At 47.5% G+C, this 14,294-nt stretch overlaps 2 protein-coding genes across 2 annotated transcripts; one reads left to right on the top strand and one right to left on the bottom strand.

The window, feature by feature from the left end:
- Nucleotides 1-11,209: 11,209 nt before the first annotated feature.
- Nucleotides 11,210-11,734, top strand: LOC120543515 (histone H3). The gene has a single exon (XM_039776614.1). The coding sequence runs from the start codon at nucleotides 11,266-11,268 to the stop codon at nucleotides 11,674-11,676; it is 411 nt and encodes a 136-aa protein (XP_039632548.1). The 5' UTR covers nucleotides 11,210-11,265; the 3' UTR covers nucleotides 11,677-11,734.
- Nucleotides 11,735-12,091: 357 nt separating this feature from the next.
- On the bottom strand, nucleotides 12,092-12,783 carry LOC120543513 (histone H1-like). Its single transcript, XM_039776612.1, has one exon. It carries the CDS (start codon nucleotides 12,737-12,739, stop codon nucleotides 12,143-12,145), a length of 597 nt encoding a protein of 198 aa, XP_039632546.1. The 5' UTR covers nucleotides 12,740-12,783; the 3' UTR covers nucleotides 12,092-12,142.
- Nucleotides 12,784-14,294: the final 1,511 nt, after the last annotated feature.

Genomic DNA, 14,294 nt, shown 5'->3' with positions numbered 1-14,294 from the left:
CCAGAACACCTCACCAGGGAGGCGTCCAGGAGGCATCCTGATCAGATGCCCGAGCCACCTCATCTGACTCCTCTCGATGCGGAGGAGCAGCGGCTCTACTCTGAGCCCCTCCCGGATGACTGAGCTTCTCACCCTATCTTTAAGGGAAAGCCCAGACACCCTGCAGAGGAAACTCATTTCGGTCACTACCCATACCTCATGACCATAGGTGAGGGTAGGAACGTAGATCGACTGGTAAATTGAGAGCTTTGCCTTACGGCTCAGCTCCTTTTTCACCACGACAGACCGATGCAGAGCTTGCATCACTGCGGACGCCGCACCGATCCGCCTGTCGATCTCACGCTCCATTCTTCCCTCACTCGTGAACAAGACCCAGAGATACTTGAACTCCTCCACTTGGGGCAGGACCTCTCCCCCAACCCTGAGAGGGCACTCCACCCTTTTCCGGCTGAGGACCATGGTCTCAGATTTGGAGGTGCTGATTCCCATCCCAGCCGCTTCACACTCAGCTGCGAACCGATTCAGAGAGAGCTGAAGATCACGGCCTGATGAAGCAAACAGGACAACATCATCTGCAAAAAGCAGTGACCCAATCCTGAGTCCACCACACCGGACCCCCTCAGCACCCTGACTGCGCCTAGAAATTCTGTCCATAAAAGTTATGAACAGAATCGGTGACAAAGGGCAGCCCTGGCGGACTCCAACTCTCACTAGAAACGGGCTCGACTTACTGCTGGCAATGCGGACCAAGCCCTGACACCGGTTGTACAGGGACAGAACAGCTCTTATCAAGGGGTCCGGTACCCTATACTCCCGGAGCACCCCCCACAGGATTCCCCGAGGGACATGGTCAAACGCCTTTTCCAAGTCCACAAAACACATGTAGACTGGTTGGGCAAACTCCCATGCACCCTCCAGGTTTCTGCTAAGGGTGTAGAGCTTGTCCACTGTTCCGCAGCCAGGATGAAAACCACACTGTTCCTCCTGAATCCGAGGTTCGACTATCCGACGGATCCTCCTCTCCAGAACCCCCGAATAGACTTTTCCAGGGAGGCTGAGGAGTGTGATCCCTCTGTAGTTGGAACACACCCTCCGGTCCCCCTTTGGGGACCACCACCCCAGTATGCCAATCCAGAGGCACTGTCCCCGATGTCCATGCGATGTTGCAGAGACGTCTCAACCAAGACAGTCCTACAACATCCAGAGCCTTGAGGAACTCCGGGCGTATCTCATCCACCCCTGGGGCACTGCCACCAAGGAGTTTTTTGACCACCTCGGTGACCTCAGCCCCAGAGATGGGGGAGCCCACCTCCGAGTCCCCAGGCTCATTGGAAGGCATGTTAGTGGGATTGAGGAGGTCTTCGAAGTACTACCCACACCGACCCACAATGTCCCGAAGTCGAGGTCAGCAGCGCACCATCCCCACCATATACGGTGTTGACACTGCACTGCTTCCCCCTCCTGAGACATCGGATGGTGGACCAGAATCTCCTTGAAGCCGTCCGAAAGTTGTTCTCCATGGCCTCCCCAACTCCTCCCATGCCCGAGTTTTGCGTCAGCAACCACAGAAGCCGCATTCCTCTTGGCCTGTCGGTACCTATTAGCTGCCTCCAGAGTCCCACAGGACAAAAGGGTCCAGTAGGACTCCTTCTTCAGCTCGACCCCTCCTCGAACCGCCACCTTATCGTGGTGGAGGGGTTTGCGTGTCCCAATGATCTTTGGAGCTCTGTTGTCCTGGGCTTTATGCCCCTGGTAGGGCCACCCAAGGCAAACTGGTCCTAGGTGAGGGATGAGACAAAGAGCGGTTCAACAGACCTTCTATGACAAATAAAAAATTTGAACGGCGTTTCTCCTCGCCCGGACGTGGGTCACCGGGGCCCCCCTCTAGAGTCAGGCATGGAGGTGGAGCTCGATGGCGAGCGCCTGGTGGCCGGGCATGCACCCAAGGGGCTCGGCTGGGCACAGCCCAAAGAGGCAACGTGGGTCCCCCTTCTCATGGGCTCACCACCTATGGGAGGGGCCAAGAAAATCGGGAGCAGTGTGAGTTGTGTGGTGGCCGAAGGAGGGGACCTTAGCGGTCCGATCCTCGGCTACAGAAGATGAAATAACCTCTTTCATGCTAAATCTGAAACAGTGAACTAACCTGTATTTGAAATTGTTTAGAGTATTCCTGTATCTGTTTTAAGGATTGACAACGTGCAAGTGAGAATTGTTTTGGGAAAACAGATTATAGTTTTTGTGGATTTATCCATCCATCCATCCATGCTCTAAGCACACTTATCCAGGGCAGTGAGTTTCAGGAGACTAACCTAGAAAGAAAATGGGCATAAGCAGGAACATGCCCTGGACAGGGTGCCATTCCATCACAGGACAAACACACACACACACACACACACACACACACACACACACACACACACACACACACACACACATTCATTTGGGCCAATTTAGCAATGTCACTTCACCTAAACCACATGTCTTTGGTTTGTGGGAAGAAGCCCACACGAACACGGGGAACACCCAGGACATTCTGCCACCCCAGGGATAGAGCAGCTGATTGTTTCCTGTTGTGGAGGACACAGTGGTTAGTGTTTGCTGACTTACATCTTTCGTAAATTTTACTAAATGACCTTGCAGTTAAAGGACCACCTCAATATGTCAGAGTGCTCATTTTCTCAACTCTGAAGAGTTTTACATTCTGAATTGTGTTGCGTCCACGTGATTGATCCATGTTTCATTAATGTCACAGGAACGGCCGTACCAACTGCCTTCTATTTCACCCTGAAGGGGAAAGGAAACATTGCACGGGAATTCTATTTTAATGATCTTCTGATACCCTCTCCTGGACAATCAAATGAAGACTTATTGCCATTGGATGCGTTTACATGAACTCACAAAACAAGGATGAGGTTAATAACCCAGTTAAAGAAGAAACCTGGTGTGGCATCCGGCCGGGGCTGGAGCCTGGCCGGGACGCCCAGGAGGACCGGAGGAGGGCTTGTGCCTCCTCCAAACCGCGAGGGGGCGTCCGCCCTGGTTATGTTGGGGGCCTCGGGTAAAGGGCTTGGAAGCCCAGCCCTGTAGGGACCCGTGGCCACCGCCAGGCGGCGCCCCGGTGCCTGTAGAAGTCTGGAGCCCAGCACTTCCGCCACACCAGGAAGTGCTGGGGGGAAGACGACAGGGGACACCCGGAGGGCTTCCGGGTGCGCAGCCGGCATTTCCGCCACACTGGGGCGTGTCTTCAGAGGAATGTCGGGAAGCAGCTGGAGCCCATCTGGGTTCCTATTTAAGGGGCAGCCTCCCTCCAGTCATTGGTGGATGTCGGGTGGAAGAGGATGGAGCTAGAGTGAGGACTGGAGGCGGCCAGGAGAGAGGCACGGAGAACTGTGTGGTCTGGACTTTGGGGGATCGGTGCAAGAGGCACTGGGGTTTGAGAGCACATTAAAACTGTAAATATTGTGTGAATAAAGAGTGTGTGGTGGAACTTACAATGTCCGTCTGTGTGTGTCCGGGCCAGCGTCCACACTGGTTTTTAAAAACCTCTTTATATGCATGACTTACAGAGTTCTCCTTTGGCAAAATGCTCTGATGTCATCAAAATGTCTCTCTATTATAAAAGAAAATCTTGAGACGAGATGAGACTATTGTCAAGATATTTTATCAAGTCCCGCCCTTCTCTCAACCATTTACAGTTAATGGCCCATGCCCACAGTCCTCTCACCTCTCATTCATATGAATGCTTTTGTCAGACACAGCTCCTGAGCTCTTATAAATTTTATGTTTTCCTCACTTTAAGTTCCCAATTAAAGAAGACGTGTTATTGTCCAAATCTTATTGAGGAATGTCAACCAAAAGGGTTATCAACATTAAAAATGAGTACACGGGCAATCCTAGCAGCTAGAAACGATGAAGTCAAATGAATTAATGCGAAAATTGTCGATCGGTTAAACTGCAAATTGGTTAAATGCGTATAAATGGACTATGCTAAAACAGTTGGTGGGGATTGTGCTGAAGATGAAAACATTAACTTAAAATAACGAAGAAAATCTACAACCGTTAACACTGTCTGGTATTCCACCGGCTGAATTACTATTGGTAGAAGGATGTATCATAATGTTATTGCGTAATTTCTTTTTAAGTGATGGGCTATGCAATAGGACAGGATTAGTTGTATTTATAATTTGTCGAACAATTCTGACATGTAAAATTTTAACAGGTTCTTTTTAAAATGGCAAAACTGCAGTGCCACAAACCGTCCATATTCAATGTTTCAAAAGAGCAGAGCTGAATGTTATGTGCATTATGGGTATTTGAGATAGAGATTAAGTTATTTTTAAAAGCGTCGCTCTGTGCATATTTTTTATTTAATCTATAATCTGTTTTTATAGATTTAATACATTGTTCATCTAAAGGTGTAATCGTAATTAAATTATTTGTATTTATGCCCCACTTCCTAGATTTTTTACATGCATTGAGGTTAGTTATTAGAGTAGTAATGCAGTGCACTTTTGCGGAAGACTTTGTTAAAGAATTACCATGTCCTAGCAAAGCATTAAGGAAAGGGTTAGAAGTAGAAATAGTGAGTCAAGAGAGACAAAATACCTTAGCGATGTTTTCGGAGAGGACCCGGGCGCCAAATCTATTTGTATGTAGACCATCCGCCTCTCCCAGAAGAGGTCCTAGTTGTCTATGAACCCGATGTTTTGATTCTCGTAGAAGCCTTTCAGCCAGGTGTTTAATCCCAGCAGATGACTTTAATACTCATTTGATTTTCAAACGAGAGGTAAGGGACCCAAGATGAAGATTCTTGCAGACTGGGTCCTCTCATTCGTGGCTTTGATTAGTGTTGCGAAGTCTGCCTTGAGAATCTCCGACTGTCAGTGTCTCACGTCATTTACCCCGGGGTGATTACAATGGATCACACTGCCCTGTTCTTGTGCTTCTCGAAGACTGTCGGCGCACATCTCGGACACAAGCACCGGGATAACAAGAAAACAAAAGATTTTTGATTAGGTCATGCAATGTTTAGATTTCTTACGATTGAATCGCCAATCACAAATACATCACGCGGGGTTGAAGGCAAACTGGGGGTGTGGAGAGGGTCGAACTGGTTCTGGGTGGAGATGCTTGCCTGTGCCGATAGAGGTGTTCTAGCCTTAAACCCCCACCTGCACAGCTAAAACAAGCCAAGGTCTTCATTATTGAAGGTGTGGGTTTGAGGCTTGGCCTTGGAGGTGAACGACACAGCGTGGAGTCAATGTGACTTGAAACTCGATTTCAGATGATGGGGATGATTTTTTCAGCAGCCGAGCCTTCCAATCCCTCAGGTACCTCCTTCTGTACAGGACTTTATGGATCTGGATGTTGAGAGCCTGGAGTTCTTCGATGACGTGATTCATCTCACTGTTGGCTATTGTCTGCTTCTGCTTCCACTTCTGCTTCGTGCCCTAGGAAAGAATGAGAGAGAGAAGTTACTAAAGGACTCCAAATGAGGCCTCACCTGTGTGTTATAAAGCCTGAGCAGAACCTCCTTGGACTTGTACTCCACATATCTAGGCGCTATATAACCTAACGTTCTGCTAGCTTTCTTAATGGCTTCTTTACATGGTCTGGAAGATGATAATGATGAGTTCATTATGACTCCAAAATCCTTCTCATAAGGTGAGCTCTCAATTTTCAGACCTCTCATTGTGTATTCAAACCTCACCTTTTAACTTCCTACATGTAATACTTGACATTTACTGACATTAAATTTTGTCTGCCAAAAATCTGCTGAAGACTGTCTGCTGTCCATGTCCCTCTGCATTTATTAAATGGTTTCTAGATTATCTGCCAAAAAACCCTGCTTGGTATCATCTGCAAACTGCATCAGCTTGGTATGTATATTCATATCCAAATCATTTATATATATTAACAATAGCAGTGGCCCCCGGAAGATACACATGTTTGGGCCTGGCCAGTACTTGGATGGAAGACCATCTAGAAAAAAGCTTGAGTTGCTGCTGGAAGAGTAATTGGTGAGTCCAGCAGGGGGCTGATCTTACCTTCTGGTCTATATGCGGATACCAATGTCCCAGTGTATTGATTGGTTCACCGTGCTGTAAAAATGACAAAGACTTTCAGATGAGACGTAAAACCGAGGTTCTGACTATCTGTGGTCATTCATCCCTGTGCCCAAGATCTTTCGAAAGAGCAGAGTGTATTATGATGTTCAAGGCTAAATTGCCCTCCATGACCTAGTCATTCTGGACCCCTAATTATCTCCTGTCTCTCATTGGCAATATCTCAAATGATGTGGCCTATGTGCTGCTCTAGTTTAAGGGCTGGAAGATGAAAGACACTTCAGATGATTGTACATTATCTCCATAATAAAAATATTTCTCATTGCTAATCTTTCCATTCACTTAACCTTTAATCCAGTCTGGGGTCATTGAGTGCCAGAAAGTAGCCTGGCAGCACCGGTCAGAAGATGTGATCCCTGGACGAGTTATAAGTTCATCCAGTTGGAGTTTTTCGATGAACCTAACATATATGACTTTTGAATGGAGAAATAAAATAAAAATATGTAGTGCACTCAGAGAAAAAGATGCAACTCCATTCAAATAATTCCCTCCTGTCTTGGTTTCGAGCACACCCATAAGCCTGTAGCTGTAAGTCAGCAAACACTAACCACTGTGTCCTCCACAACAGGAAACAATCAGCTGCTCTATCCCTGGGGTGGCAGAATGTCCTGGGTGTTCCCCGTGTTCGTGTGGGCTTCTTCCCACAAACCAAAGACATGTGGTTTAGGTGAAGTGACATTGCTAAATTGGCCCAAATGAATGTGTGTGTGTGTGTGTGTGTGTGTGTGTGTGTGTGTGTGTGTGTGTGTGTGTGTGTGTGTTTGTCCTGTGATGGAATGGCACCCTGTCCAGGGCATGTTCCTGCTTATGCCCATTTTCTTTCTAGGTTAGTCTCCTGAAACTCACTGCCCTGGATAAGTGTGCTTAGAGCATGGATGGATGGATGGATAAATCCACAAAAACTATAATCTGTTTTCCCAAAACAATTCTCACTTGCACGTTGTCAATCCTTAAAACAGATACAGGAATACTCTAAACAATTTCAAATACAGGTTAGTTCACTGTTTCAGATTTAGCATGAAAGAGGTTATTTCATCTTCTGTAGCCGAGGATCGGACCGCTAAGGTCCCCTCCTTCGGCCACCACACAACTCACACTGCTCCCGATTTTCTTGGCCCCTCCCATAGGTGGTGAGCCCATGAGAAGGGGGACCCACGTTGCCTCTTTGGGCTGTGCCCAGCCGAGCCCCTTGGGTGCATGCCCGGCCACCAGGCGCTCGCCATCGAGCTCCACCTCCATGCCTGACTCTAGAGGGGGGCCCCGGTGACCCACGTCCGGGCGAGGAGAAACGCCGTTCAAATTTTTTATTTGTCATAGAAGGTCTGTTGAACCGCTCTTTGTCTCATCCCTCACCTAGGACCAGTTTGCCTTGGGTGGCCCTACCAGGGGCATAAAGCCCAGGACAACAGAGCTCCAAAGATCATTGGGACACGCAAACCCCTCCACCACGATAAGGTGGCGGTTCGAGGAGGGGTCGAGCTGAAGAAGGAGTCCTACTGGACCCTTTTGTCCTGTGGGACTCTGGAGGCAGCTAATAGGTACCGACAGGCCAAGAGGAATGCGGCTTCTGTGGTTGCTGACGCACAAACTCGGGCATGGGAGGAGTTTGGGGAGGCCATGGAGAACAACTTTCGGACGGCTTCAAGGAGATTCTGGTCCACCATCCGATGTCTCAGGAGGGGGAAGCAGTGCAGTGTCAACACCGTATATGGTGGGGATGGTGCGCTGCTGACCTCGACTCGGGACATTGTGGGTCGGTGTGGGTAGTACTTCGAAGACCTCCTCAATCCCACTAACATGCCTTCCAATGAGCCTGGGGACTCGGAGGTGGGCTCCCCCATCTCTGGGGCGGAGGTCACCGAGGTGGTCAAAAAACTCCTTGGTGGCAGGGCCCCGGGGGTGGATGAGATACGCCCGGAGTTCCTCAAGGCTCTGGATGTTGTAGGACTGTCTTGGTTGAGACGTCTCTGCAACATCGCATGGACATCGGGGACAGTGCCTCTGGATTGGCATACTGGGGTGGTGGTCCCCAAAGGGGGACCGGAGGGTGTGTTCCAACTACAGAGGGATCACACTCCTCAGCCTCCCTGGAAAAGTCTATTCGGGGGTTCTGGAGAGGAGGATCCGTCGGATAGTCGAACCTCGGATTCAGGAGGAACAGTGTGGTTTTCATCCTGGCTGCGGAACAGTGGACAAGCTCTACACCCTTAGCAGAAACCTGGAGGGTGCATGGGAGTTTGCCCAACCAGTCTACATGTGTTTTGTGGACTTGGAAAAGGCGTTTGACCATGTCCCTCGGGGAATCCTGTGGGGGGTGCTCCGGGAGTATAGGGTACCGGACCCCTTGATAAGAGCTGTTCTGTCCCTGTACAACCGGTGTCAGGGCTTGGTCCGCATTGCCAGCAGTAAGTCGAGCCCGTTTCTAGTGAGAGTTGGAGTCCGCCAGGGCTGCCCTTTGTCACCGATTCTGTTCATAACTTTTATGGACAGAATTTCTAGGCGCAGTCAGGGTGCTGAGGGGGTCCGGTGTGGTGGACTCAGGATTGGGTCACTGCTTTTTGCAGATGATGTTGTCCTGTTTGCTTCATCAGGCCGTGATCTTCAGCTCTCTCTGAATCGGTTCGCAGCTGAGTGTGAAGCGGCTGGGATGGGAATCAGCACCTCCAAATCTGAGACCATGGTCCTCAGCCGGAAAAGGGTGGAGTGCCCTCTCAGGGTTGGGGGAGAGGTCCTGCCCCAAGTGGAGGAGTTCAAGTATCTCTGGGTCTTGTTCACGAGTGAGGGAAGAATGGAGCGTGAGATCGACAGGCGGATCGGTGCGGCGTCCGCAGTGATGCAAGCTCTGCATCGGTCTGTCGTGGTGAAAAAGGAGCTGAGCCGTAAGGCAAAGCTCTCAATTTACCAGTCGATCTACGTTCCTACCCTCACCTATGGTCATGAGGTATGGGTAGTGACCGAAATGAGTTTCCTCTGCAGGGTGTCTGGGCTTTCCCTTAAAGATAGGGTGAGAAGCTCAGTCATCCGGGAGGGGCTCAGAGTAGAGCCGCTGCTCCTCCGCATCGAGAGGAGTCAGATGAGGTGGCTCGGGCATCTGATCAGGATGCCTCCTGGACGCCTCCCTGGTGAGGTGTTCTGGGCACATCCAACCGGGAGGAGGACCCGGGGAAGACCCAGGACACGCTGGAGGAAGTATGTCTCCCGGCTGGCCTAGGAATGCCTTGGGATTCTCCCGGAAGAGCTACAAGAAGTGGCCGGGGAGAGGGAAGTCTGGGCCTCTCTGCTTAAGCTGCTGCCCCCGCGACCTGACCTCGGATAAGCGGAAGAAGATGGATCGAGGTTATTTCAACTTGAATATGTTGTGTACAGTATAGCTATGTTTCACCAAGGCAGAACTTGATGGGTAGCGACACCAACAGGGCTGAGTAACACTGGTGTAAGGTATTCTCCTCTGTTACACACATGAATGAAGCTCCTGTCAGCATACAGATCGTCAGTAATGCAATGAGCGATTCTAAACGGCAGTGCACATGGTTGCGGCGTGTTTGGCAGATTGAGCAAATCTCCTTCACGTCACACATATCCTTCTTAATAAATATTTTAAAACAAAGCGTGATATCTGTCTCTTTGATGAAGGAAATACATAACAGAAAACTCGCTAACTCTGAACTCTGTTAACTGAGTTGTACCCAAATGCTATGCTGTGTGTACATTTCCTAAATTCTAAAAAATAAGAAAGTCCTTATTTTGCCACAATTAAATATGCAGACAAGCACGCTTAAAACACAATGTTATATGTCAATTGAATATTATTAAAGGGATTTGTTTCATTTTTCACGAGGATGACTATTTTATACACCAATTTAGAAGTCCTACAGCTGCCCACTTGGAGTTGTTTGTTGAAACTGAGCTGATATTACAAAGTACATCATGAAGAAATCACACAACCGCAGGCCCCCTTCAGGTATTAACAACCCTGTCCCATACTGACCTTTCAGGGACAATGTAATATTGGTCTGGGTGTGTAATATAGAGAGAGATTTTTAAGAGTGTCCCAAATTTCTAATTTTCTAATCTGGCAACCCTAGGATGGATGGATGGACAGACATCAGAATATGACTGATGTGTCATTGAAATGCAGTGAAATTAGATTTTCGATTAACTTCATCGTCCTACAGCCTGGAGTCACTAAAATGCCAAAATCAAAAAAGTTCATGTAGGACATAAAGATGGTTGAAACCTTCTGTAACTTCTGTAGGCAATTTCAATCCCAAGTTCATGTTTTATAAAGCCCATTATATGCACGATCCCGAGTGTGACCAGGGTCTGTACCTGAGGCCCCAGGTGTTTTTCCTGACTTGTGCCTGATGACTGCTGGGATAGGCTCCAGCCTATGGCTAAACCCTGCCCTTATTAAGAGGGTTTGAAAAATGGATGGATGTTCTTCCCCTTATTGAAAGTGATGTTGAAAATAGTTTCTAGTACCCGTAATGTGAAAGGATTAAGAAGAAAAAGTTTCAAACACATTCTTTTTTTTTTTTTTTAATACAACATTGATTTAAGCTTCAGATAGTCCTTTGCTTAATCATACATTTTATTCATATAGCGCCTTTTCCATGCTCCAGCATTATAGGAGAACACTGTGTACTTTGCGTATTTCTGAATCTTTTCCACATTCCTTTCCAAAGATCTTTCCTAAATTCATATTCAGAAATTATTACTAATCTAACAACTGTACTCAATTGTGTTCACTTTCTCTCTCTCGACTGCGCTCTTTGAATGCGTTATATCCGTAACAAAATGTATGGGAAGACATTCCAACTAAGGTTGACTGGCAAGGAAACATCACAGTGATAAAGGCGAGTAAAAGGCGTTTACTACGCTGGCTTTCTAAGGAGAGCTGACAGCAGAAGCCGTTAAAAGATGAAGAGACGGAAACAAAAGCACCGTTCAAAATGCGCGCCGAGCTTTTAAAATGGACCATCGAAAGGAGACTTCTGGGCAGAGCCTAAAAGAGAACCCGGCCCCCATACGTTTCACCCAATCAGAAGACGAGAGGGTCTAAATATAAAGCGCTTCGTGCAAGTGTTTCTCTATTCATCTTCTGTTCCTATAGAGTGCGTAATTGTGTTAAGTTGTCGAAATGGCAAGAACGAAGCAGACAGCCCGTAAATCTACTGGAGGTAAAGCTCCCCGAAAACAGCTCGCCACTAAAGCGGCTCGTAAGAGCGCTCCTGCTACCGGTGGCGTGAAGAAGCCTCACCGTTACAGGCCCGGCACTGTAGCTCTGAGAGAGATTCGTCGCTACCAGAAGTCCACTGAGTTGCTCATCCGCAAGCTGCCCTTCCAGAGATTGGTAAGAGAAATCGCTCAGGATTTCAAGACTGATCTCCGTTTCCAGAGCTCCGCCGTCATGGCTCTACAGGAGGCCAGTGAGGCGTACTTGGTCGGTCTGTTCGAAGACACCAACTTGTGTGCCATCCACGCCAAGAGGGTGACCATAATGCCGAAGGACATCCAGCTGGCTCGCCGCATTCGTGGAGAACGCGCTTAAGTATGAACATCTACTTACAGAAGTCCATAAACAACAAAGGCTCTTTTAAGAGCCACCACAAGTTCTTTACTAAGAGACAAAGTCCTCTTAATGTGCCCTACGGTAAACTTGCCATTGTCACATTGCACAAGATTAGAAGATGCGTGTATAAATACTCCCAAGTAAGAGATACGCCCTGCTTTTAGTGTAGAGGGAACCACTCCATCCACCCTCCTTGCCTTAATGCGCATTCCGGGCGTTTTACGTAAACTGTATGCATGCAACTATTTGAAACACTGGAACCTGCCGTCTCCACGCCAGTGCAAATGAATAACCAAACCCTAAAAAAAAGCCACAGCCATTTCGCAGGAACGGCAAAAACGCCATCAGCCCTTAAAACGCATTAGAAATGGGTCTGCTCTTCTCGAAAGTGTGGGGGGCTCTTAAAAGAGCCGTTTGTGTATAACTATCGGGCCATGCAAACGGATCACTTCTTTTTGGGTGCTGCCTTCTTTACAGTCTTCGCTTTGGCCACCTTAGGCTTTGCTGCTTTGGCCTTCTTCGGGCTCTTAACAGCCTTTTTGGGCTTTGCAGCCGGCTTCGCTTTCTTAGGGCTCTTGGTGGCTTTCTTTGCTGCTGCAGGCTTCTTAGCAGTTTTCTTGGCTGCCGCGGGTTTCTTCGCTGCCGGTTTCTTCACTTTCTTGGCGGCAGCGGGCTTTTTCGCCGCTGGCTTCTTTTTCGGTGTCGCCTTTTTCTTGGTGGACTTCACCTTGGGTTCTGACTGTTTCTTATTGATTTTAAAGGATCCGGAAGCCCCGGTACCTTTTGTCTGCACGAGAGAGCCTTTACTCACAAGGCTTTTTACGGACAGTTTCACGCGGGCGTTATTCTTCTCCACATCGTAGCCACCGGCGACAAGAGCCTTCTTGAGCCCAGCCAACGAGAGCCCGTGACGCTCTTTTGAAGCCGACACAGCCTTGACGATCAAATCAGAGACGCTAGGGCCGGTCTTTTTGGGCTTCGAGCTCGCTTTCTTCTTTGGCGCTTTAGCCGGAGCGGGTGCTGCTGGCGCGGTTTCTGCCATTTCAAACAAACACACTTGGATTTCTCTGTAAAAGTCTCCAGTGAGACGCGTCTCAGCCGCTCATATTAGACTGGTGAGAACCGTGCAGACTCAAGCAGCGCGTTTCACGTAACAAGAGACCTGACGAGTGTGCTTTCGGTTTTCACAAAATCCCCCTAATTTAGGAGGAAAAAATCGGAAAGATCAACCCTGAGACCACGAGATGTCGAGGGAAACATGTTGTTACCAGATCTGGTGCTATCATTTAAAAAGAAGGTACCGCTAAACGGTCAGAAGGAGAAAAGGCACCGCGTAAAGGACGAGCTGTCACTCTTTACAAGACAAACAATGATTTCCTTTCGAATACTCGGTGACTGCACGTTCTTTCAAACTGGAAGCGCGCTGGATTGAAAATAGACAGATCGAATATTGATGTCGAGAAGTGTTTATGTAATTTATCCAGAAATCCATTTAAAATCCGAGGTCTCTACAAGATCAAATTAACACACCAACAAGAGTAGTTTACCTAATTTTTGTCAGGCTTATTTCAGACACTTGTAAAGAAAAATAACTTCCTTTCAAAACCCCTGGGAATAAAACCGTATTACACTTCTGATAATAAAATAGCCCATAGAAAATTCTATCTTTAGACGGATCCAGTCAGCTACAGATAACCATAATTTAGCTGTGATTACTGAAAATGAAAATTGCATTTGAAAGACATCTCCAAAGTTTAGATGACTAAATTCATTTCAATCCCTGCTTCCATGTTCAGCTTTTCCATAGAAGATAGATAGGTAGATAGATAGATAGATAGATTGGTCCATCTGTTTTAATTTAAGATAAGAAAGTGTAAAGATGGGATTGAAGACAGTCACATAATCCAATTACCTTGGAGATCAATTATAATCTAAACTTCAGTGTTCTTACCACCTTTAGTGCAACTTGACGGTTATGGAGAAACTAAAGACAGAGGCTGTGTCCTGGAGCTTCAAGCATAAGATGATAATAGAAACTTTGCCAGAAGATACTCAGTTGTAAGCCACACTCAGATTGACATGCAGGGACAGCCTGAAAACTAGGACCAAAAAATTAATAAGACATGAAGGACTTGTGTGACCTCTGTACTGACTGTGTTTGGAGCAACATTTGAACCATGTACCGTAGAATTATATATCACTGTACTGCTCCACACTCTCGCAGTTCGGCATGGGATTATTGCATGAATAGAATATACGAATATAAAGTAGCAGGTGTTGTTTTGCAATACTGAACATTGTATTGCTCCTCTGAAATACAGTTAAAGGGAAAAAAGAAAACAATGTGAAACTAACATTTGTTTCAATTGTACACATGGGAAATCTTGGTGCTGGAAAATGGATTATCTGTCCGACAGAATACAGTTTGTGACAACGAGGAACAGTGTCACTGATGCGGATGAGAGCATCAGTGGAGCCGCACAAGGAACAGTCCTGTGTTCTTATCTCTTCCCAGTGGACACCTCAGACTATACATGTAAGACCAGTTCATGTTTCATCAGGCAAAGAGGATTGTTTTTGACTTGACATCAACAAAA

Source organism: Polypterus senegalus, chromosome 14 (genome assembly GCF_016835505.1).
Source record: "Polypterus senegalus isolate Bchr_013 chromosome 14, ASM1683550v1, whole genome shotgun sequence".
In the NCBI taxonomy this organism is placed as follows: Eukaryota; Metazoa; Chordata; class Cladistia; order Polypteriformes; family Polypteridae; genus Polypterus; species Polypterus senegalus.
This window is presented reverse-complemented; position numbering and strand designations above follow the sequence as displayed.